Below are 20,796 nucleotides of genomic sequence, written 5' to 3' on the forward strand. Positions count from 1 at the left end.
ATTCATTTTAAACCCTCAAAATGACGCATCGATTTTTCTTACACGTCTTGGTCGACATTTCCACAACCTAGACAGGAAACAGATCTGTTACCGGTAACTACTGTTTGCTGCCTTTAGATGGTCGCACTTCCACAAAATGCACGTTGTTGTTGTTGTTGTTATTATTATTATTATCACGGTTCTTGGGAGAGTCGGTCAGCCCTGCAGCAGCTGAGCCTCTGCTGGGATTCACGGTGACAAACGTAAACAAGCGAACAGCTGTGTTACCTTTTCAGGTACCGCGGATCTCCTGCTTGCAAACTGTCCATTTCAGAAAGGAAAGAAAGCCCACATCAGGTGTTTATCCAGCTGATGCTGATGCACACAGGGCGGATGTTATTTATCTCCTCAGCTCGTTGCCAGGGCGGCGGCACAGCTCCCAGCATGCACCGGAAGGCACGTTCGCACCTGTAGTTAGCTGCACTGCCACCTGTAGCCGAGGATGACGAGGCTGCTGCAGCAACAGATGAGGTTTTCATTTTTATGATTGAGCTTTCATCTGTAATTTTATTCTTCGGAATCAGACCTGGAGAAAATAATAAACTGCTGCTCTGAAGCCTGTGGGGGAATGTAACTTTACTCAATCCTCATGTGTACATACTAAGTGACAGAAATGACAATAAATTAGGAAGTATAATGAATTTACAAATTTAAATGTAATGATAAAGTAGGCTACTGTTCACACAGCTGATGTCTGCCTCACTGTGACCCCCAGCCACCTGTTCAGCGGTTACCAATTATTATTTATTCATCGTTCTCTATTTCAGAGCTGTTCATATTATCATAATGTATTTTCTATGTACTGTATACCAAATCCACCTAACTCAAGTACAGAACACCTGCACATAATACTTATTTATATATTCCAGCTTCCTTTACACTGTGCTCCATCACACTGTGTACATATGATAATAATTTACCTCTGCTGATTGCACTATTATCTCAGTCTGTATTGTTTTTGTTTATAGTGTGTATATATGTGTTTTCTATACTGTAGCCCGTGTGTGATTTTATTATTATATAAGCAAGCACCCTGACCCTGAGTCAAATCCCTCATATGTGTACACATATCTGGCAAATAAAGCTCATTCTGATTCTTTTACTTGAGTCTTCTCCTTACCCAACGAAGGTTAAAAAAAAAAACATCAAGGACCCCTAATCGGACACAAATTAGACCACAGACCCCTGTCTGGTAAGATTTTGTCCCAGGGTCCTTAATCCTGATCTGATAGGATTTTTGCTTTTACATGATTTATTTATTACAGGAAGTGCATGAAACCCACCACTGTAGCCATACCTTCTGTCATTGTGTTACTTTGTTTTGTGGTGAGGCAGGTTGGAGGACCCAAATGCAGGACACACGGCTTGCAGGTATGGTTCAAAGATTTATTAAACCAAACGTGAGCGCACTTACAAGCAGTGGCTGAATCCAAAAGAGAATCCACAAGGGGAAGGGGAAGGGGAAGGGGAAGGGGAAGGGGAAAACACAAATCCAAAAACAGACAGAGCTTCTTCACACAACAAAAAACTGCACATGACAACAACCGGACAGGGAATGAACAGAAACACCAAACAATTATACACAGGGACTAACGAGCAGGGCGGGAGCAACACAGGTGACTGGGATCAGGGGTAACGAGGCAGAGAGACAGAAGGGAAAACAGAGAGACTGGCTGACTGGCAGATTACTGGAGGTGAGCAGACATAACAAGTACTGAACACTAAACATATCAAAGTAAGAAGTAACAGATCAGAATAACAAAAATAACAAAGTAATCCAGACACCATCAGACATATCACCACTAAAGAGACTATAAAGACAATTAATTGGCAACTATTTTCATTTTTCATGTAAAAACATTTGATGGTTCAGCATCTCACATGTGAAGATTTGCTGCTTTTGATGATTATAATAACTGTAATGTTTCCACAAGGTGCTGCAAATATCAAAATATGACTTTTCTTTGACCAAGGAGGAGACAGTAACTGCGACCTGTGCGATTCTCCGATTATGGAAAAGCTCATCACCTTCAGAGTTTAAGCAATGGATAGAAATTATGTCAGAAATAGTGGTCTATGAATACGTGTTGGCCAGAATCAATAGTGAAGATGAAAGCCTTGAGAGGTCAGGGAACGCCTTCTTGGCTGCAGCATTAATAAGTTAGGCTACTGTGATTGTTGAATTGTTATTCTGGTGCAAAATATGTGTGCTTACTTCTGGACATGGGACATTTTCTTGTACAATAACTATGCCGTCTGTTGTGCATTTAATGTTTAAATAAAAACTCTAATTATAGAATAATAATTGGACACAACAAGCGTTGTGAAGGTGTCACGTTGGGCTCTGGGTAACTGTGACGGCAGAATCTTTACAAACCAAACAATCAATTGATTAATTGAGAAAATAATCAGCAGATTGATCCAGAATGGAAATAATTTTTAGCTGCAATCCAATACAAAATAGTTCAAAATGAGCTTCAGCTCAACAACTACAACAGTAACATCCTGCTTTACATTAACGCATAGTACAACAGGCACCGGGACATTTTACTGTTTGAGTGCTTTTGCCAAATTCCAAAAAGTACATTTTCCTGATTATCCTTACATACTTTTACTAAAGTAACATTTTCAATGCAGGACTTATACTTTCTACAGTGCAGTATTAGTACTTTGTAGCAAATGTCTCTTAGTACTAATAGGTGCCTGAGCACAGGAGTAAGTTCACAGCTTTATTCAGTACGTTGCTCACACAATGTATGAATGAGAATATTTTAAAACCAGGCATTCAAATTATTAGACATACACTTACTTTTTATAATGCCTAATGTGCAACTAATATTACTGTATAAAATATACATGTTCTTCTCAAAGGATAAAGCAGTTCTTCCTCTTTTAGAAAGGAATGTATCTGCAGATATGATGGATGCTCTGGGTGCAGGCTGAAGTCACAGAAGCCACCAGTGTGAGTCAGGGTTCAGTAACTGAACGTGACCTGAAGTAAGGTTGTATTGTTATATTTATTCATGTCCTCTGCAGGTTTTGCTTGTTAACACATTACCCAGGAAGAGAGTGTTTAAACGAGAAGTGGTCGCAAATAAAACTCTGCAAAAATCTATTGAGTCCTAAAAGTTTTGTTTTCTTAAAACAAGGCAAACACCTGCTAAAGAATTTACTAGAAATTGTTCTTCATATCTTGAATGAAGACAGAATAAAGAAGATCACTGCAACATTACAAGAGACACTTGATTATTTATTTTGAAAAGACGTTAAATAAGACTTTTGAGACTTCATAATAAAACATAAACTTGATTAACTTCCCATATAAACGCCACACCAGCCTTGTAGCCAGTTAAATAAAGTTACAAGTGAGAGATCACCAAATGACAAGTAGGTGTAATCAATACAGAAAGTATTTGCATGTCTCAGCACCACTCAGTGACAGCTGATGTCACCACACTAACTTTAGTCTGTGGCTCGTGATGGACATTCAGTGTCAGAATATTATTTGTGTTTAGGGGACAAAAATATACAGTATTCCCTGGCAACTGACTGAATGATTACTGCTGCTACAAGAGCACACGTAGATCGTTTGTTTTTGTTTGACAGTTTAGGATTTGCACGCAGCTTTAGAGATGCAAGTTTCATACCCCGTCCTACTCAATAAAAACAGACACCACGTCTGCAGCCATTGTGGTTTAGACATGTCATCTGCAAAGCTGTCCATTTATATGTTAAGCCAAGAATGGGAACTAACAGCTACTTAAATCAACGAAGTACAGTCCTGTAATTCATCCTGAGGTCAAACCTAAAAAGAGGCGTCAGTGAGAGTATCATCTTTTCGGTATCATTTTTTTTTTTCATCATATTGCTTTTTGTTTTGTTATGCAAAGCATAAACACAGAGAAACACGGGCTCTGAGCCAAAATGCAGACACCAAGGTGGAGCAGGTATCGTCTACAGAGTTTAATAAAGTAATGGGGGAAAAAAACATACATAAAAAACAAAGCAGGCAGGGGCCCCCCACTGATAAATAATACAATCGTCTCTGCACATGTAAATATCGCTTCATTTCATATCATGCACGAACCTGGCACATATTTGTTGTTAATCGTTGTTGTTTTATTGTTATTTTTAGTTTTTTATATTGTCAATTTATATATTTATGTTCACAACATCCTCTTCCTTTGCAATACGTCTGAACAAAACATACCAGAGTAATGCACATGTAAATATCTGCCATGTTGTTCTTTCTCTGTAAATAGTTGTATTATTTTTCTCTATTCTTCTATTATTCTTATATAAGTTGCTTTTTTTTATTTTTATCTTTATATATTTCTACATCTATTTATGTCTATTACTCTACTTACCAAAGCAAATTTCTTGTATGTGTAAAACACTACTTGGCAATAAAGCTCCTTCTGAGTCTGATTCTGATAACTCTGAAATCCAAAAAATCCTTTTCTAAATATTTGCACTGAAAGTTGTGCTGTTTTTTGTTATGAAATTGATTGAGTGAAAACTGCAGGTTTTAGGTATAGGTAGATGTGACGTTTTTAACTTTTGAAACATTCTGCAGAACAGTTTCCCCACTTTGGTAAGGAAGATCTGGCTACTGTATTTTTATTTTTTTTGTCAGCAAATTTGAGAGACGGTATGATGTCTGCTGCGTCTTGTAAACAAGGAGGTGACGAGCTGCAGTATGACAACATTTTGCAGGGATTTGTTCGTTTTTGTGACATTGCAAAATACTGGAGGGACTGCACAGTGGTCAAATCCAGGTAAAATACAAAGCTGGGACGCATGACAACTAGCATGACTACAGCTAAAGCAAAGACAAAGACTTAAATACACAAAAGGAAGGTAACAAACAAAACACAGGTGAAAACACTCAAATAACACTGACAGAAAGCAGAACAACACAACGACACCAGGGGCGAAACAACTTCAAAATAAACCAGGATACACTGATGAACGTACGTTGTTGTACAAACATAAGATGTGGCTAATATTAGGGCCACGTTACACGGCAGCATGGGCTTTAGGTCAGACGTACAGTATGGACATGTGCTGCTGGAATTTAAAGCATGAAATGCTGTTGCCTCCGTTTGTCCTGAGACAGCAGGCGTCTCTCTCCATAACCCGGCCCCCCTCCCTCACCCTATCAAAGACAGTGTCCCAAGCAGGCGATCTGTAAATCTGGCGGGACGTCCTGAGCGCCGCCCCGTGAAAAAGATCTCTGCCGATCACTTGAACTCTGGCAGAGACGTGTTGAACACTCAGCTAGACAGATATAGCAGCAGCTGGAGAAACAGTGTCCCAAACAGGCACCGAAACCATTCAGTGTTACTCTCCTCTACCGTTGCTCAGTCAAACCCCCTCAGGATAACAGCGCTGCTCAGTGACAAGGCCGCACAGCCAAAATGGAGATTTCGGTTGAAGATGAAAGCAGCAGCTCATCACCAAACCTTGCGTACAAGGCCGCTCACCAGGCGTTCAGGGATCGCTGGAAAGAGACAGACGACACCATGTGTCGCCACAGCATGTCCTTCCACCTGCACCACACGCTGAGGAGCGAGTTCTTCGCCAGCTACCTGTACCTGATTGAGAATATTCCTCTAGGTAAGAAGAAGGGCCACACAGAGAGCCAGCCTCACACCAGTCCCACAGTCAAGAGGTCACAATTTACAACCTGTTCTTGACCCTTGACTCCATTAAGGATTGGGAAAAGCTGAAGAAGCGGGCCTGTGGTTTGGAGTTGGGTACAAATCACTTTACATTGCTGTTGATGTTTTAACATTAAAAAAAACATTTTATTTCCTACAGTTTTTGTTCCAGACAGCCATTAGTTTCCATTCTTAAAAAATAACTCATGAGGGCTTTAAACTTGCAGCTCAGTCAACATCACGTTCTAATTAGTTTAGTAAAAGTCACATACTAATCAACAGGTAATGCTTTTAAAGTGCACATTGATTAAAAACTCTGTGCCGCATTACCCATAATGATGCAACAAAAAGAAAAATCAAAGCAAACCTGATGTTCACTGTGACTGATCAGTTGTCTGAAGTTGATTTACATATAGTAGTTAATGAATGGAAAACAATGGCTACCTAGAAGGTAGGAAAATACAGACATCTTTGGAAAGCATCAGCAGTATTGTAAAGTGTACAGGGTTAATATAAAACGTGATAAAACACACACAAACTCTGGCAATGATTACGAGCTTTGGGGTTTCCCACAACAATAAATCTCTGTGATAGCCAATACTCTGGTTTGTGCTGCTACAATTCAAATATCATACCACGCCATTATAATCCAATATTTGGAAATACTACATACTTGTTTTGCAGATGCTCTCATCAAAAGCTGCATGGAGGGTGTATGGTGCTGTGGGTTTATCTGCCTTGTTATCAAGTCTTAAATGAGTCTGCATGAATCGATGCATACAAATTTGGGTATTTGGGATTGATGAGTTTGTTTTTGGTTCCTGTAAAGAGACGCAAGTGCAACCACCTGAGCATTGTGAATGAAAGTGCTAATAAGGGCACTTTTATACACAGTTTTTCTCAGCCTTCCAGAAAATCTGAAACAGGTTTCTGGGGTTTTCAGTCCTTATTCTAAGCTAAATGGGGATCTCATACTTTACAAGACAGTAAAATGCAAACACCCTGTTGGAAAAGCAAAATCTTAATCTTACAATTGATATGTTTAGTAATTAAACACTGCTTTGTTCAATTCACTACACTCAGAGTTTTTCTGCTACAGCCTTACTTGGTCTGGTGCACACACCTCCAAAATCAATGTGCGTGGCCCAGCGCAGCGAACATCATGATTAGTTCATTTCTCTTTATGTTGGGAGAAAGGCTCAAAAAAGTAACACTGGAACTGAGCTGTTATTTTAATGTGATTCCCAAACTCTGTATATGGATAGAAGAAATCAGAATGTCTCTGAACAAAACTTTACATACAGATGGGAGAAACATCTTCCAGGCCTTTAGTCGCAGTCAGTGCCTTTGAATTTTGACGCAGTGAGTTTGTTAAAAAGGTGATTTGCTCAGATTTTACTAAAAAAATGTGGGATGTTAAGATACACTAAGCTCATGAGACAATTCACAATATTGTCGAGATGATATTTTAACACTTTAAGAAATCTTCAATGACGCAATATATGACTGGAAAGATTGTCTTATATTCAACTTAAAGTCACAAAATGTAAAACAATGCAGGTGTATTACATGTTGTTTTGTGTCTGTCACTCTGTTGCTATTTATTGTTTCTACTGGGTACCCAAAATCCTGCCACTACAAACTTTTTGCACGAGATCTCCTCACACACCTAATGTTTACCATTTTAACTTAAATATTTCACATTTTTGGAAATACGGTATTTGATTTCTTTCTGGGATTGAGATGGTCTGATGGATAATAGCTGCTTTCACACAGGGGTCCCGCAATAAACTGTGGCTTTTCACAGACATCGTTCCGGCTCTTTTACTACCTACATTCAGATCAAATCTGACCCCCATCCATACCTTTCATACAGCGCAGTGAGCCGGCATATTGGAGTAATAATCCCAGGAAATAGGGCAGTGTGAAAGTGCCTAATGTGTGTTAGGGCTGAAACTAACGATTACTTTCATTATAGACTCATCTGCCGATTATTGTCACGATTAATTGACTACTTGTTTTGTGTATAAAATGTCAAGAAATTGTGAAAAATGCTCATCACAATTTTCCAGAGCACAATGTGATGTCTTCACATTGCTTCTTTGGTCCAACCAACAGTCCAAAACCCAAAGACTCTTTTTGCTTTAAAAAATGACTGAAAGAATTAATCAATTGTCAAAATAGTTGTCGATTAATTTTCTTCCGACCGACTAATCAATTAATTGACTAATCGTTGCAGCTCTAATGTGTGTTGAGTACAGAGCTGGAGTCAGGAAATTAGCCTAGCTTATCATAAAGACTTGATCAAGGGAAACAGCTAGAGTCCTGCCGCTTAAGCAAAATTTGTTATCTGGTTTGTTTTATGTGCATCCAGACATGCACATAAAAACCACAGTTTGGGGTTTTAGGGTTTTAGAGTTAATGCTGAAACAGTATCTTAACAAATAAAAGTGAATCCATCCACCCGGCACTTCACTGAAGTTGCTCTGGCTACAGCTCTGGTGGTTCTCACTGGCAGATGTACCGTAAAAGCACCAGGAGAAATACATTTTTTCGTAAATTAACGAGCCTTTAACAAGCTCTTCATCATGACTGTTGGCTACTTGACGTTGTAGATGGTGTTAAGTGTGAGTTTAACCTAATTCTCTCCAGAGCGTACAACTGCTGCAGAAACAGGAGATCCTGACCTGCTGGCCATTCTGGCTCAAAGACGCCTTACTCTCTTACTACTAACTTGATACAAGGCCCATTAATGGCATGGCATGTCAAGCCTGAAAGCACTAACTCATGTCATTCAGTGCTATACATGACAGTCAGAGGGCTGCGGTCAGATTATTTACTAACAGCCGTGACAGCTTTAAATGGACAGAATGAATTATATATATTTTATCTTTTTATGTCTTTATGCAGTAAATGTCAAGCAAAATGAGTAAACCTAAAATAAGTATACTGTACACTGGCTGGAGGGGTATCACTGGATTTAAATTTAGCCCTAGGACATCGGAAACAAACATAAATCCTCAGACTCTGCAGCGTTTGATCAGCTGTCTTAACCAATCTCTTACATCAAAGGTCAAAGGTCATTCTCGCCTCTCAACTTCTAATGAGCTGGCCCACTTTGGAGGTGTGAGATAGAAGAACACGGTGACACTGGATTGACACTTCCTTGGCAGATGTGTATGTTGTCACGCTGCCCTCCACCTCTCTTGGTCTTGCTCGATGTTTCTATACTTACCCGTCCTCTGGAAGCCTTCCTGAGTGGTCACATGACATGTAACTGCCATAATTAGGTGCTTCAATCCTCAAACATTTCAATACCAAGTGGGCACTTGCCAGGAAAGTCACGGCATGAACTGTGTTTCTACACCTTGTTTTCAACGTGACTTCCAGGTGCTGAACGATTCAGTCCCTTTGTTGGCTCTCCGCCTCTTCCTGATGTTTCTAGCATGAACGAGGGAGTCCATGTGGAAATAAATCCCCCCCTCTTAAGGTTTCACTGTGGTGTCATGAATTCTGCCACTGGAGATCCTCGACAAGCGGACAAACATTCCCCTGCGACCCCAACCCCCGTCCACTCCCCCCCTCTCTACGGCAGGAACGTGTCATCTAAGCCTTTGGAAATGTTGCGTTCATTCTGCAGGATTTATTTCAGCTCAGCAGAACTGTGACAGTGAGAGGCTGGGATAGTTTAAGAAGCCAGTTGTTTTATTTCTTAATGTCACAGTATGTCACGGACAAGAGATCATAAAAGAAGAGTGTTGTCGTACAAAACACATAATTGAACACTTTCTAAACAATATCTACCATGATTGAGAACTGTTGTTGTTCTGGCTAAAGATTAGTCCTCTGAAATTTCTCAATTTTAACTTTTTGCTAATTGGCAGCGTACAAAGTTTGTAGAGTAATCAACCAGCATGTTATCTTGTGTCATGTAACAGCTGAGCAGAGTGTAAAAGCAGTGCAGCACTTCCTTATTTATAGTCTTCTGGTAATCAAATTATCGTTCTACATTTCCTTTGAGATTGTAAACAGCGTTCCTCTCCATACACAGCAGGCCAGCGCCGTGTCGTGTCTATTGTTGGAAATAACCTGTTATTAATCTAATTACTTAACTAAAACTTTAACTAATATAACATCAGCCTTAACAGATGTTTTGTTTTATGATGGTGATGTTAGTTGGTCTGTGAGTGATTATTTGCATGACTTACTGTCAGAATGTTTTGCAGTTGTTGTTAAGAGACTTTTTTTTTTTAAATTTATTTGTTGATGATGTCGTCATCAGGGGTTATTTCAGCTTGGGTTTGGACTTTATGGAAGTCTAATGCTAAACAGCTGGAGTACATGTGAAAGAGTAACTGAAGGCGCCAGGATGAAGAATGTGCAGACAGTATCTCTGATTCTGCTGCGTCGATTTTTAAACTTTCCATTTAGAGTTGTTGCATTTGGCCAAGGGGATACACACAGAAACAGGGGATCGGACACACCAAGACGGAGCTGGTACACTTTTAGAGTTTATTAAAACAGCGGTGAAAAAACGTCTTTAGATGGTGAGATAGGCCTTCCAACAGGAAAAATAATTCCATAGTCCAGAAACCAAAATAAAAGCAGTGATCCAAGCAGGGAAGGCAGGTGAGATACAAAAGACAATACACAGTGATCAAGATCCAGGTACAGAAATCAGGCTGGGATTCTCAACAATTTCCAAGTGATGAAGCAACAACAAACAATAGGAAGACACTCCCTTAAATATACAAGAAGGGAGGTGATTAATGAGGCACAGGTGGAAACACTCAACATAGACAGAGAGATTTAGACAAAGAAACAAGAGGCAGAACACTTCAACATAAAACAACAGGACTACAAAGAACGACTAACCAAAAAGACAGGAAGTAAAATGCACCTGACACAAGGAAAAACATAATACAGAGAAGGGGGGGGGCAGAGAAAGGAAGTGAAGCACACATAAACACAAGAGGAAGGATTGAACAAAATAAAGCAGGAAACACCAAAACCACAACACTAGTAGTGTTATCAGAGCGGAATGCTGCTCTTTGAACACCCCCTGAAAATCTTGATTTTACTGACCTCTTCTTACTGCAGCAATGTACAGGTGCAAGAAAGCACATTTCAGATCACAACCACCAGTGATGCTGGCTGTGGTCAGAGGTGAAACAAGCTTTTAACCAAAGAAGACCTTGCTTTTCAACCTGGTGTGAAGTTCCTCTCTAAAAGTCCCATCTTATGTTCATTTTCATTCTTTATTGTTAAAAAACACGTTATTTAGTAGGAGCACTAGGCCTCCCTGATTATTGTACAAAAACAACTTTATTCACTGGTTTTGGTGAAACTAGATCTGATTTTCTGGAGGAAATATTTTCTAGTTTTCCCTCTGATTGTCTTCCGTCTGCAATGCCTCAACTTTCCTTTTTTACTGTAAAAACTTTCTGTGAGATACACTGAATGGAATGAGCGCTTGGTGTTCGGTTGGACGGTGGGTCTGATGCCTGCTCGAGAATGGGAAATTTCCAGGTTAAAATATCCGACATGGTGGTGCATGACGTCGAAAGTAAACGAAAAACATGGCTGACCATACCAAACTCTTTCTTTTGGTAATCCCCAAAAGTCAGTAAACATCAGTAAAAGGCTATACCAACACATTCTCATCTTATTGCGTCATATCTGACGCTTCAGACAGCGTGACAAAGCATAAGTATTTTACGCTAAAGGTACCCTTTAGCCACTGTTTGCTACGTCCCAGCAACACAAAGGAGGCTAACCCTACCTGCTAGGTGCACAGCTGTAGGGTTAGCCAGTCAACATGCATAAAGTACGTGACTTAGGTTTAGATACCAACATTTCTGATGGTTGTGGTAAGGGTAAGGTGACAAGATTTCTGAAATGAAAACCGGGGACATTTTTGGTTTGGTGGTCAGTGTGTCATTAAAAAAATATGTTCTTATATATGAAATAAAAACGGTGGACAATTTCGGTTTCATAATCTGTCAAATATAACTCTTCTGAAAGTCACTTTGAGGCAGAAACTGGCTTTCAGTCAATAAGTAGAGGCTGCAGTCACTTTCTGGAAAGTGGAATACTGCATTATGTGTGTTGTTTTGGCCATTTAAAGGCATTTTAAGAGGTAAAAATGTCACAGTTTGTGTGGTGAGGCACGTTGGTGGACCCAAGTGCAGACACGGGAAACAGGCAGGAACAGTTCAAAAGGTTTATTAAACCAAAAGTGAGCACACTTACATTTGAGTGGCTGACAAACAGAGTCCAAAAACAGGGTGATCCAACAGAAATCCAAACAGGATGACACAACTAGTAAGGTGGGCTGGCAGAACAACACACAGCAACATGGGACAGAGTGTAAACACGCTACAATGACCAGACAAAGACTAAACAGAAACACCAGGTATATATACTCACAGGGACTAACGAGCAGGGCGGGAGCAACACAGGTGACAGGGATCAAGGTTAACGAGGCAGAGAGAGAGACAGCAGGGAAAACAGAGAGAGAGGCAGGCAGATTACTGAGGGGGGAAAAGACAAAACACAAGTTACTCAACACTAAACACCAGAGTAATATAAATAAACTAATACAAGCAGACAGATCACAAATAAACTAACACCAACAAGGAACACAGACAGAAGCTAAGATTAAAGAGAACACAGAGCAGACAAGGGCAACATTACACAGGAGTACACAGACCAAAAGTAAACACTAAGACATGAACTGAGACACAGAACTAGGAGCTAAGATGCAGGGCTAACAGAGAACACAAGACCAGGAACCGAACCTCAAAACGGGAAACATGACAACTGACTAACAGAATGGAGTAGGGAACAGAGACGGAACCGACTGGGAACAGGACAACAATAAACACGGAACAGATCAAAATAACAAACACTGAAGTACACGAACCAGGAGTAGATACTAAGACATTAACAACGGACTGGGAACTAAGACATGGAACCAAAACACAGACTAAACTAAACAGAACTAAACAGAACAGATGACAGGACTAACATGCAAATTCAAAACCAAACCCTCAGAATCAAAACCCAAAAACACAGCACTCAGGACTCAGGAAAAAAGTACTAGGTGAGTTATAATCTATCAAATATAACCCTCATGAATATAAACAAGTCAATTCAGGGAAGAAATAACGTTTCAGCCAATAATTAGAGGCTTCAATCACTTTCTGGCAAGTGGAATCCTGCATTTTATGTGTTGTTTTGGGCATTTAAAGGGATTTTAACAGGTAAAAAGGATTGGATTGGTCGGTATACAGCAGGTTAAATAATGTAATTATTTAGAGTAATAAGGATAATTGCAAAAGAGATCATGTCTTTATTTTATATGTAACTCAGCAGTAAGTCCTGTTAATTATAGGCTACATTCCATTTTCTAAATGTAAACAAAGATATTAGACATACGCCTACCAAACACACAATCCATCAGCAGCAACAGGCTTCTGTTATTGCCTATAATTAGGTAAATGTCAGGCCTGGTTACGCTACAAAATGCAAACACTTGTTTGGCCACAATTGTGATTATTCTGTTAAAAGAACTGTTAAAGTATCACAAAGACAAACCTTTGCGACATAAAGTGATGTTTATTTGCACATTATGTCTGTTTGATCCAGATAAAAGCAGCTGTAGATGTAAAGAAACGGAGCGATGATATTTCATGCTACGCGTGCTCCCGCGGACATCAATCAGTTTCTGGCCACGTAAAATCTGATTTCATGTCTGTTAACACCTTATACAGTCTATGATTAACACACAGTTAAAAACGGGGACATTTCCGGGGACAGCTCCAGACGGGGACAGGCCACCAAAACCGGGGACTGTCCCAGGAAAACGGGGATGTCTGGTCACCCTAGGTAAGGGTTAGGGGGCTTTTGGGGGGCTTTAACACGAACGTGGGGCTAGCTAGTACTTCCGGTCTGTACAAGACGCCCCAAAGTGTCTCATAGAGACGTATCTGGGAAGGGTACCTTAGGATGGTCTCACTATACTACCTAGCAACATATTTCTACACTAATTTACATGCAGAACAGGTTTTACTATATGGGATAATAATATAATATAATAATATGGGACCTTTAAAGAGTCAATTAGCAAGGAATGGACAGTGTTGCGATTCTGTCAATAAAGGTTTTCAGTACAGATTACATTTACCAATTTATTTTAACCCTTAATATGTTAATATGATCTCTTTCTGTCTGTCAGTGAAGCTGTTTCCAGTCACCTGTGAGTACATCAAAGGAGAGAAACAGTTCTACTACAGAGCTCAACAGTTCTACGAGGATGTTCCTGCCTCGGAGGAAGGCATGATGGGAGATTTTGTGGACATAAGCAATGTTGATCTGGAGGGTTCCCGGCAGTTTCTGAAGAGGTTTGTGGTGAGTCATGAGATATTAACTATTAACAGATCAAAGGCTCAATCAGATCTGGGAAACTGATACGGGAACATCTGAGAAGCGCTGCTGGTTCTCCATCGTTTACACACATTACTGTGATTTCTAACTACCGTCCGTATATCAGTTTACTCTGCTGCAGCTATCTCTGAATATAAATGTCCGAATCTGTTTTGGGAGAGAAATTCATCATCCTGACAGCGTACAAAGGATTCCATGTTGTTTCATGTGGGAGGAGGCCTCAGTTCAGTTTCTAATAGTAGCACAGACTTAATGCCAGCCCCATAAACACCCACACAGACTAAGTCGAGCCAACAGCTCTCAGTCAGTTTGTGCTATGGACATCTTTACTAGCACTTGTTAACAGTGGAGGAAGGAAGAGATTTTTCTTAGTTGTTTCTGTTGAGAAATATCTTTACTTTCATAAATCGCAATGTGATGCATATGATGTATAGATTGATAATGCCTATACGCTAAGTATGAAGCCACCAGTAGCACATCATATGTCTCAACATTTACGTATGCGAGGGTTTTTTTTAGATTTTGGGAGAGTTCAAGTGCTAATTCAGGGGAATGGTTTTGGCCAGAGACTGGGTTATTTAGAGGATCAGTTTTACAGGAGCTCTAATTATAACCTGCTAAGACTGGATGCTTTAAAGAGGAACTTGGCTCCTTTTGCATGGGTGCTAATGTAAACACAACAAGCCCTGTCTTAACACAGCTCAGCTGTGATACTGTAATACAATACTGAATAGTGAATATGTTACCATAAATGTCTGTTTTCTAGGTTCTGTCTGTCTTGAGACACTGATAGATTACAGGGTTTGCTTTATGTAATGTACGTTTCATAAGGTTAACATTGCAGAGACCGCTGATCAAGACTGTCTATCAGTTATTTTCATTATTGATTGATCTCTTGACAACAGTAATAAGACAGCAGATTCCAACATTTGAGATTCCTGAATCTGAAAACGTTTGCTTTGTAAATGACCTAAATCATTAACAAGTTAGCCGAGGCTTTGGTGAATCATTTCTGTCGTTTGAGTAGTCAATTAATCGACACTAATACTTTCAGCTCCAAACAGGATAAAAGTAATTACTAATCAGGTCGTCTTAAATGCAACTAAAATCAGTACAAAGCCTAAAGAGTTCTAGTTAGTCTATATTTCTTTTCGTCTTTAAATAATTGCCCTTATCAGCACAAGTCAATGAGAATCTTACCATTCTCCCTCTTTTCACTAATTAAATGCTGAGTGCACTTAAGAAAATGTTCATAGATCTCTCATTGACTAAAAAACTCTTGCATTGTGGCGGGAAAACATTAAAGCCAAGACAATAAATTCACAGAAATGCAAAACAAGTCAGTAAAACCTGATAGAGAGTCAATACCTTTTTTGTACCGTCTCTATGAAGGAGATGTATTGTGTTTTTTAGGCCTAAACGCTTCTCCATTGGACTGATTTTAAACCCAGTGAGAAGTTGTAGAGCAGCATTGCCAGATGCTGGAAACCAAATAATCAGACAAAGACAACACTACCATATTTCAGGTCAAACTTTTGTACACTCACATCCAAACTGCACCAAGAACAGAGTTTGTGTTGTAAATGAATCCGCACAGCAGTTCTCAATGCATCCATGAGCTCACCAAGTTAACTGCAGGGGGCTCTGACTGCGGGCCAGTTTTCCATAGACTGTCGTTTATTACGCAGGCTATGGAACACACTATGCATCCTTTTGTTTCAGCAAAGAGGTTACGGGAAGCATGTTGTACCACAAAACCTGAGCATGACCACACCAAACTTAAACCAAACTAAAGTCGTGAAACACAAAGAGTTTATAAGAAGCTGTGAGTGGCGACAGTAGCTTTCGGATCTGCGACGAGATGTGACTGGATCATTTATGGCAGATCCAGGCTCAGTTTTCTATAACAATATATGGTTGACATAGTGGTTTTATGAATTGTTGGTTGGTAGATATTGTGCAAAGGGCTAAAATAAAAAAAAATCATAGACATAATTATTGTATAGCTAGCAAAACTGAAAAATAAATGACCTCTGTATTACAGAAAGGTCTGGGTTGATAAAACAGCAAACCGTTTCTTCAGTGTGACACGGTGTAACAGCATCACATAAACGAGTTCAAATGCCTTATACCTGCGTGGTACGTGTCAGTAAGACTGAAAGGCAAACTGTATTTAGTGCTCTCCAAATAGTTGCTTTCTGAGATGAAGTTTGTGATGTTTGATTCAATGTGGAGTCTTGGCTTTTGTTTGTGAGCTTCTAATATAAATGCACTGAATGATAAACTAAAAACATCCACCAACTCTTCTACAGATGTATGCGCAGTTTGTCCTGTACCGTCTCCGCCCTGGCTGTGAACAGCTCCCGTTTGAACCTGACATCTCCGTTAACAGCCAGTGTGGTAGGAAAAGATTTAGAATACATCCAGATTAAAGTACATACACAGGGAGCAATGTGGCAGTAATTCACCCAAACCAGGAAGCCTCCTGTAACAAGCACAGAGCTCCTCAGGGCCCCATCTTTCATGCAATCACACACTGGGGCCCCTAATGCGGAGGGGTTGGAGTGAGGTCAGAATACCAAATGAAAAGCAAGAAAAACCAGCATGACTCAAGCGAGGTGACTTTCTGTTCCCTCGTGGTAAAGTTCATAGTTTCGTTGCCCTGAGGAACTGAGGGTCGACTTGTTTGTGCTGTCGGTGCTTTTGAGGTGCAGAGGCCTGACATCTGGCAACACGGAAAATAAAGAATACACTCCTCTATGACTTATGGATATGGTAATAACATGCAGCAGGAAAACTGACATTTTGTTTTCTGTTAAACATAAATCCAGCTCTTCTTCGTTTTATGGTTGCCTCAGTTTTATAGCCAAAACCCTTCAATCGAGGTATTTCACTGACTTTATCCTCTAGATAAACCCCTAAATAAGGTTGAATTTAATGAACTGAATGATTTATCCCTTTTCTTCACGTGCAGGGTCCTGGTAAGGCCGGTACACACTGTGCCCTTGACTGTGGCTGCGGGATCGGCCGCGTGTCCAAAGGCGTCCTCCTTCCCGTGTTTGAAAAAATGGAGATGGCGGACATGATGGAGCACTTCCTGCTCCACGCACACGAGGAGTACCTCGGTGAAGACGCTGACCGCATTGAGACCTACTATTGCTACAACCTGCAGGAGTTCACGCCTCCAAAAAACAAGTACGACGTCATCTGGATGCAGTGGGTGGCATGTAAGTATGAGAAGGGTCTCGTTGCTCGTAGAGTGATGCCATGTTGGGCAAATGTAGAGTCACTGTGCGGTCTTATTTTAACCCTATGCCAAAAGACAAAATGTCGATGTTCGACAATTCAGCCAAACCTCATTACATTTAATTCCAACATTTTGTTAATTATTTAATCCTATTTGTCTGGGAAAGACTGTGGTTATTGTAGATAATTTCAGGTAATGGTTATTTTAAGGTTAGGGAAATATTTTTATTAAGGTAAAATAAAACAATAAAAACTGCGGCCTCCAGAGCAAAAGTTAGACGTGCAAAACGCCTATCCACAACCCGGACCTCCACACCCTAATGATGTGTTCACATACAATGCGAATTTAATCCTCGCAATGCTTTCCTTGAGCAGGTTTTATTGCTGGACAACTGCCAAGTGTCCACACAAAACGCGATAATACGCGAATACTACAGCTAGATGAACCCAAAGGAAACATTTTGCTGTGATTTAATTGCAATAAACGGATCAAACTGATGCCGTACAATAACCACAACATAATGCCGATTTGTTACAGACATATGACTTCATGCTTTATGAGGTCATTCAGCAGGACAACAACTTTTAAAATATTTCTTTTCTGAATGGAGTTCGGATCGATCAGGGCTATGCTATGCTAACTTGTTCACAGTAAAGTACCAGAGATGGAATAAAGTTACAGACACATATTTTCTAAACTCACCAGGTAATTCAACTTTCTCGCTTTCCTTTCTCCAAGCAATGTCCAGGTTTTTATATAAATATGAAGTAGTAGTCCAACAGAGCTCTGTGTGCCAACCAACCCTAACAACAACAGTGGAACCGGATGTGCACAGAAGCTAGCTGCTGCGAGGCTTGAGTGAAGATAAATTAGTGTTGTAAAAGTAAAAAGCTAATTACCCGCAGGTAAGCGGCGTAGTTGTCGGGGAAAGAATCCAGATCAGCTACGGGTGTTTCTCTGTCTAAAAGCTGCAGCGCTGATCCCTGTAGTTTAGCAGCTCTCTGTTGGCCAGCGGCACGTCACTCCCCCGTTCTGCTTGGTCTTCTCCAAACAAGGCTCTGATGCTGTCGGTGACATCTGGATAATCTCACTGCTGATAGGCTTTCGCATCATAGTGTCATGCGAATTTCTCGCTCAAGTTGAAAAATTTGAACTCGAGCAAACCAGTGGATGTCGCAAGAAACGCATCTTCCGCACCGGCTGGAGCTAATTTGCAGGAATTAGCATGTTTGCATTGACTTTGTATGTAATCAAGCCGCCCAAAACACTGGATTTGCTTTTAGTGTGAACACAGCATAAAGACCACATTGGACGTAAATTGCTGCGGATACCCATTTTTTTTTAAAGGTGAGACTCGTATTGATTTCCAATTACCTGACAGGAGTGACTCCTCAGAGATTATAGATATCTTATCAGACCTGGAAATACCTCTTGATCCTCCAGGAGGCGCTGCTGACAAGGACTGCTGGCCTTGTTTGCTTGTTTAGATGGAAAATTAAAAGATAATCTTTCGCTTTTTTTTATCAGTTCCTGTCTTGCCACCAGATTGCAGAAGGTCAACCAATGCGTGAAGCAATGTAACATGTTTGTATGTCAAGAGTTGTTGACTCCATCCGCCTAGGGCCGCTTTGGCGTATGCCAGTAGGAGGAAAACAGAAACAGGTATCTCAGTAGTGACTGGTTTCTCTTCATTCCTTACCCGTATTTCTCTTCAGGCCATCTAACAGACAAGGACCTGATGAACTTCCTGTTTCGCTGTAAGAAGAGTCTGCGTCCAAACGGGGTCATCATAATTAAGGACAATATGGCGCGGCAGGGCTGCAAGCTGGACCCCATCGACAGCAGCATCAGCCGCCACCTGGACATCATGAAGAGCATCATCGCAAAGGCCGGCCTGGAGGTCCTGGCTGTTGAGAGGCAGGAAGGCTTCCCTGAGATCATCATGCCTGTCTGGATGATTGCTATGAAATAGACATTATTCATTTAAATGAAGAGGAAAATCCAGAAAAGGCAGAATTCACATGTAATTCCCCATTTATTTAAGTTTAGATTTGTGATCAGGTCTCTGAAAACTACAACAACACTGAGAGAAATCTTCAGGAGATAAATCGCGAAACAGCGGTGTGGACGGCGTGATGGCAATTTTATGGAGGCGAGTTCTTTTTCTGCTCAGCACAGAAATGATATACATGGATATTAAACGTCTACAGAAGCACTCTGCATGTCCACAAGGCCAGACTGTAATTTATTGTCAGCCGACCACCTCCGGGGTTTGTATCTCGATGACGTCCAAGATAGACCCTCAGTCCTCTGGAGGCTAACTGTGGAAGAAGCTTGTTCCTGTCTGAACCACGAGGATCATTGGAAATACATGTGCATTCACATTTACTGTTTGGATTCTCCTCTGAGTGAATAATTTCTATTTATTTTTGACTAAATCCAACATATTGACAACAATAATGTATCATGTTAGATTTGTTTATATTTCTTTATATTTTTGAATATGAGTAACATGTAATCTGTATCTGGATACTTTCTCTTGATAATGACATCTAAACACAGGCCTTCGCATTTTTTAAAATCTGCCCGCATTGCAATCAGATCTCAATATGCAAGTTAGGCAGGAGGAGCTGGTGCACCTGTCAACAAACATACAAAATGCATCCCAGGTCAAAGGCAGCAAAGGGATCGTCACATGACAGACGGAGACAGCTGAAGACATCCATAGGCTACTTTTCAGTAGCCTTACCAACTCGGCTACTGTTATTTCAGCCGGTCCCAGACCAAACATTAGCTGCTACTAGCATAACACACCCCAATCTCTGATTGAACTGTTGACAGCTGAGTTGCATTGTTGGCAAAAAGACTGAAAATCACTTTTGTAGGCTCTGGGAAAGTTTTAACAAATATGACACCAACAACGACTAAAAACGCAACCTTTCAATTTATTGTGCAGGTTTTTTTTCTAGGCCATGGATTGCATTTACTCTAGACCACCTCCAGTTGGGGTCTGGCCGATCTGACCATATTCCATTTGCATTGCGTACTGTGCGCATTTACATCCGCATTAACGTGTTTTCTCCAGCGAAGATATCCAGGAACAGATCGCATACCAACAAGAGATGAAGTCGTAATGTCACCTTTCAGTACAGCCTTTTATTTAGCACTTTATTTTGCAATAGAAATAATGTTAATTAAGTCCGCTTAGTACAGATTGATCAGGTGTAAATATTAATTTTGTTTATATCTGTTTTATACCTTTGTTTGTAATATTGCAGATTAATAGATATGTCCTTTTTAATTCACCTTCTTCTGTGCAATTCTTTCTGTGTAGTGCTTAAATTTAGAGTATAGTTATTTAAGTTGCTTTACTTACTTAAATACCACTTTTCAGAACTA

General features: G+C 40.3%; 2 protein-coding genes across 2 annotated transcripts in view; one reads left to right on the forward strand and one right to left on the reverse strand.

Moving 5' to 3' along the window:
* Positions 1–461, reverse strand: part of kifap3a (kinesin-associated protein 3a) — a 41,181-nt gene extending 40,720 nt beyond the window's left edge. Inside the window, exon 1 of the mRNA XM_046048792.1 lies at positions 268–461. Coding sequence (XP_045904748.1) covers positions 268–308 — 41 coding nt within the window. The 5' untranslated portion in view covers positions 309–461. The remainder of the gene's footprint in view (positions 1–267) is intronic.
* A 4,998-nt stretch (positions 462–5,459) lies between these two features.
* On the forward strand, positions 5,460–19,472 carry ntmt2 (N-terminal Xaa-Pro-Lys N-methyltransferase). The gene is made up of 4 exons (XM_046050530.1): positions 5,460–5,658; positions 13,942–14,114; positions 17,125–17,377; positions 19,113–19,472. Exons 1-4 carry the CDS (start codon positions 5,460–5,462, stop codon positions 19,367–19,369), a joined length of 882 nt encoding a protein of 293 aa, XP_045906486.1. The 3' UTR covers positions 19,370–19,472.
* The last annotated feature ends 1,324 nt before the right edge of the window (positions 19,473–20,796 follow it).

This window comes from Micropterus dolomieu, linkage group LG05 (assembly GCF_021292245.1).
Source record: "Micropterus dolomieu isolate WLL.071019.BEF.003 ecotype Adirondacks linkage group LG05, ASM2129224v1, whole genome shotgun sequence".
NCBI lineage: Eukaryota > Metazoa > Chordata > Actinopteri > Centrarchiformes > Centrarchidae > Micropterus > Micropterus dolomieu.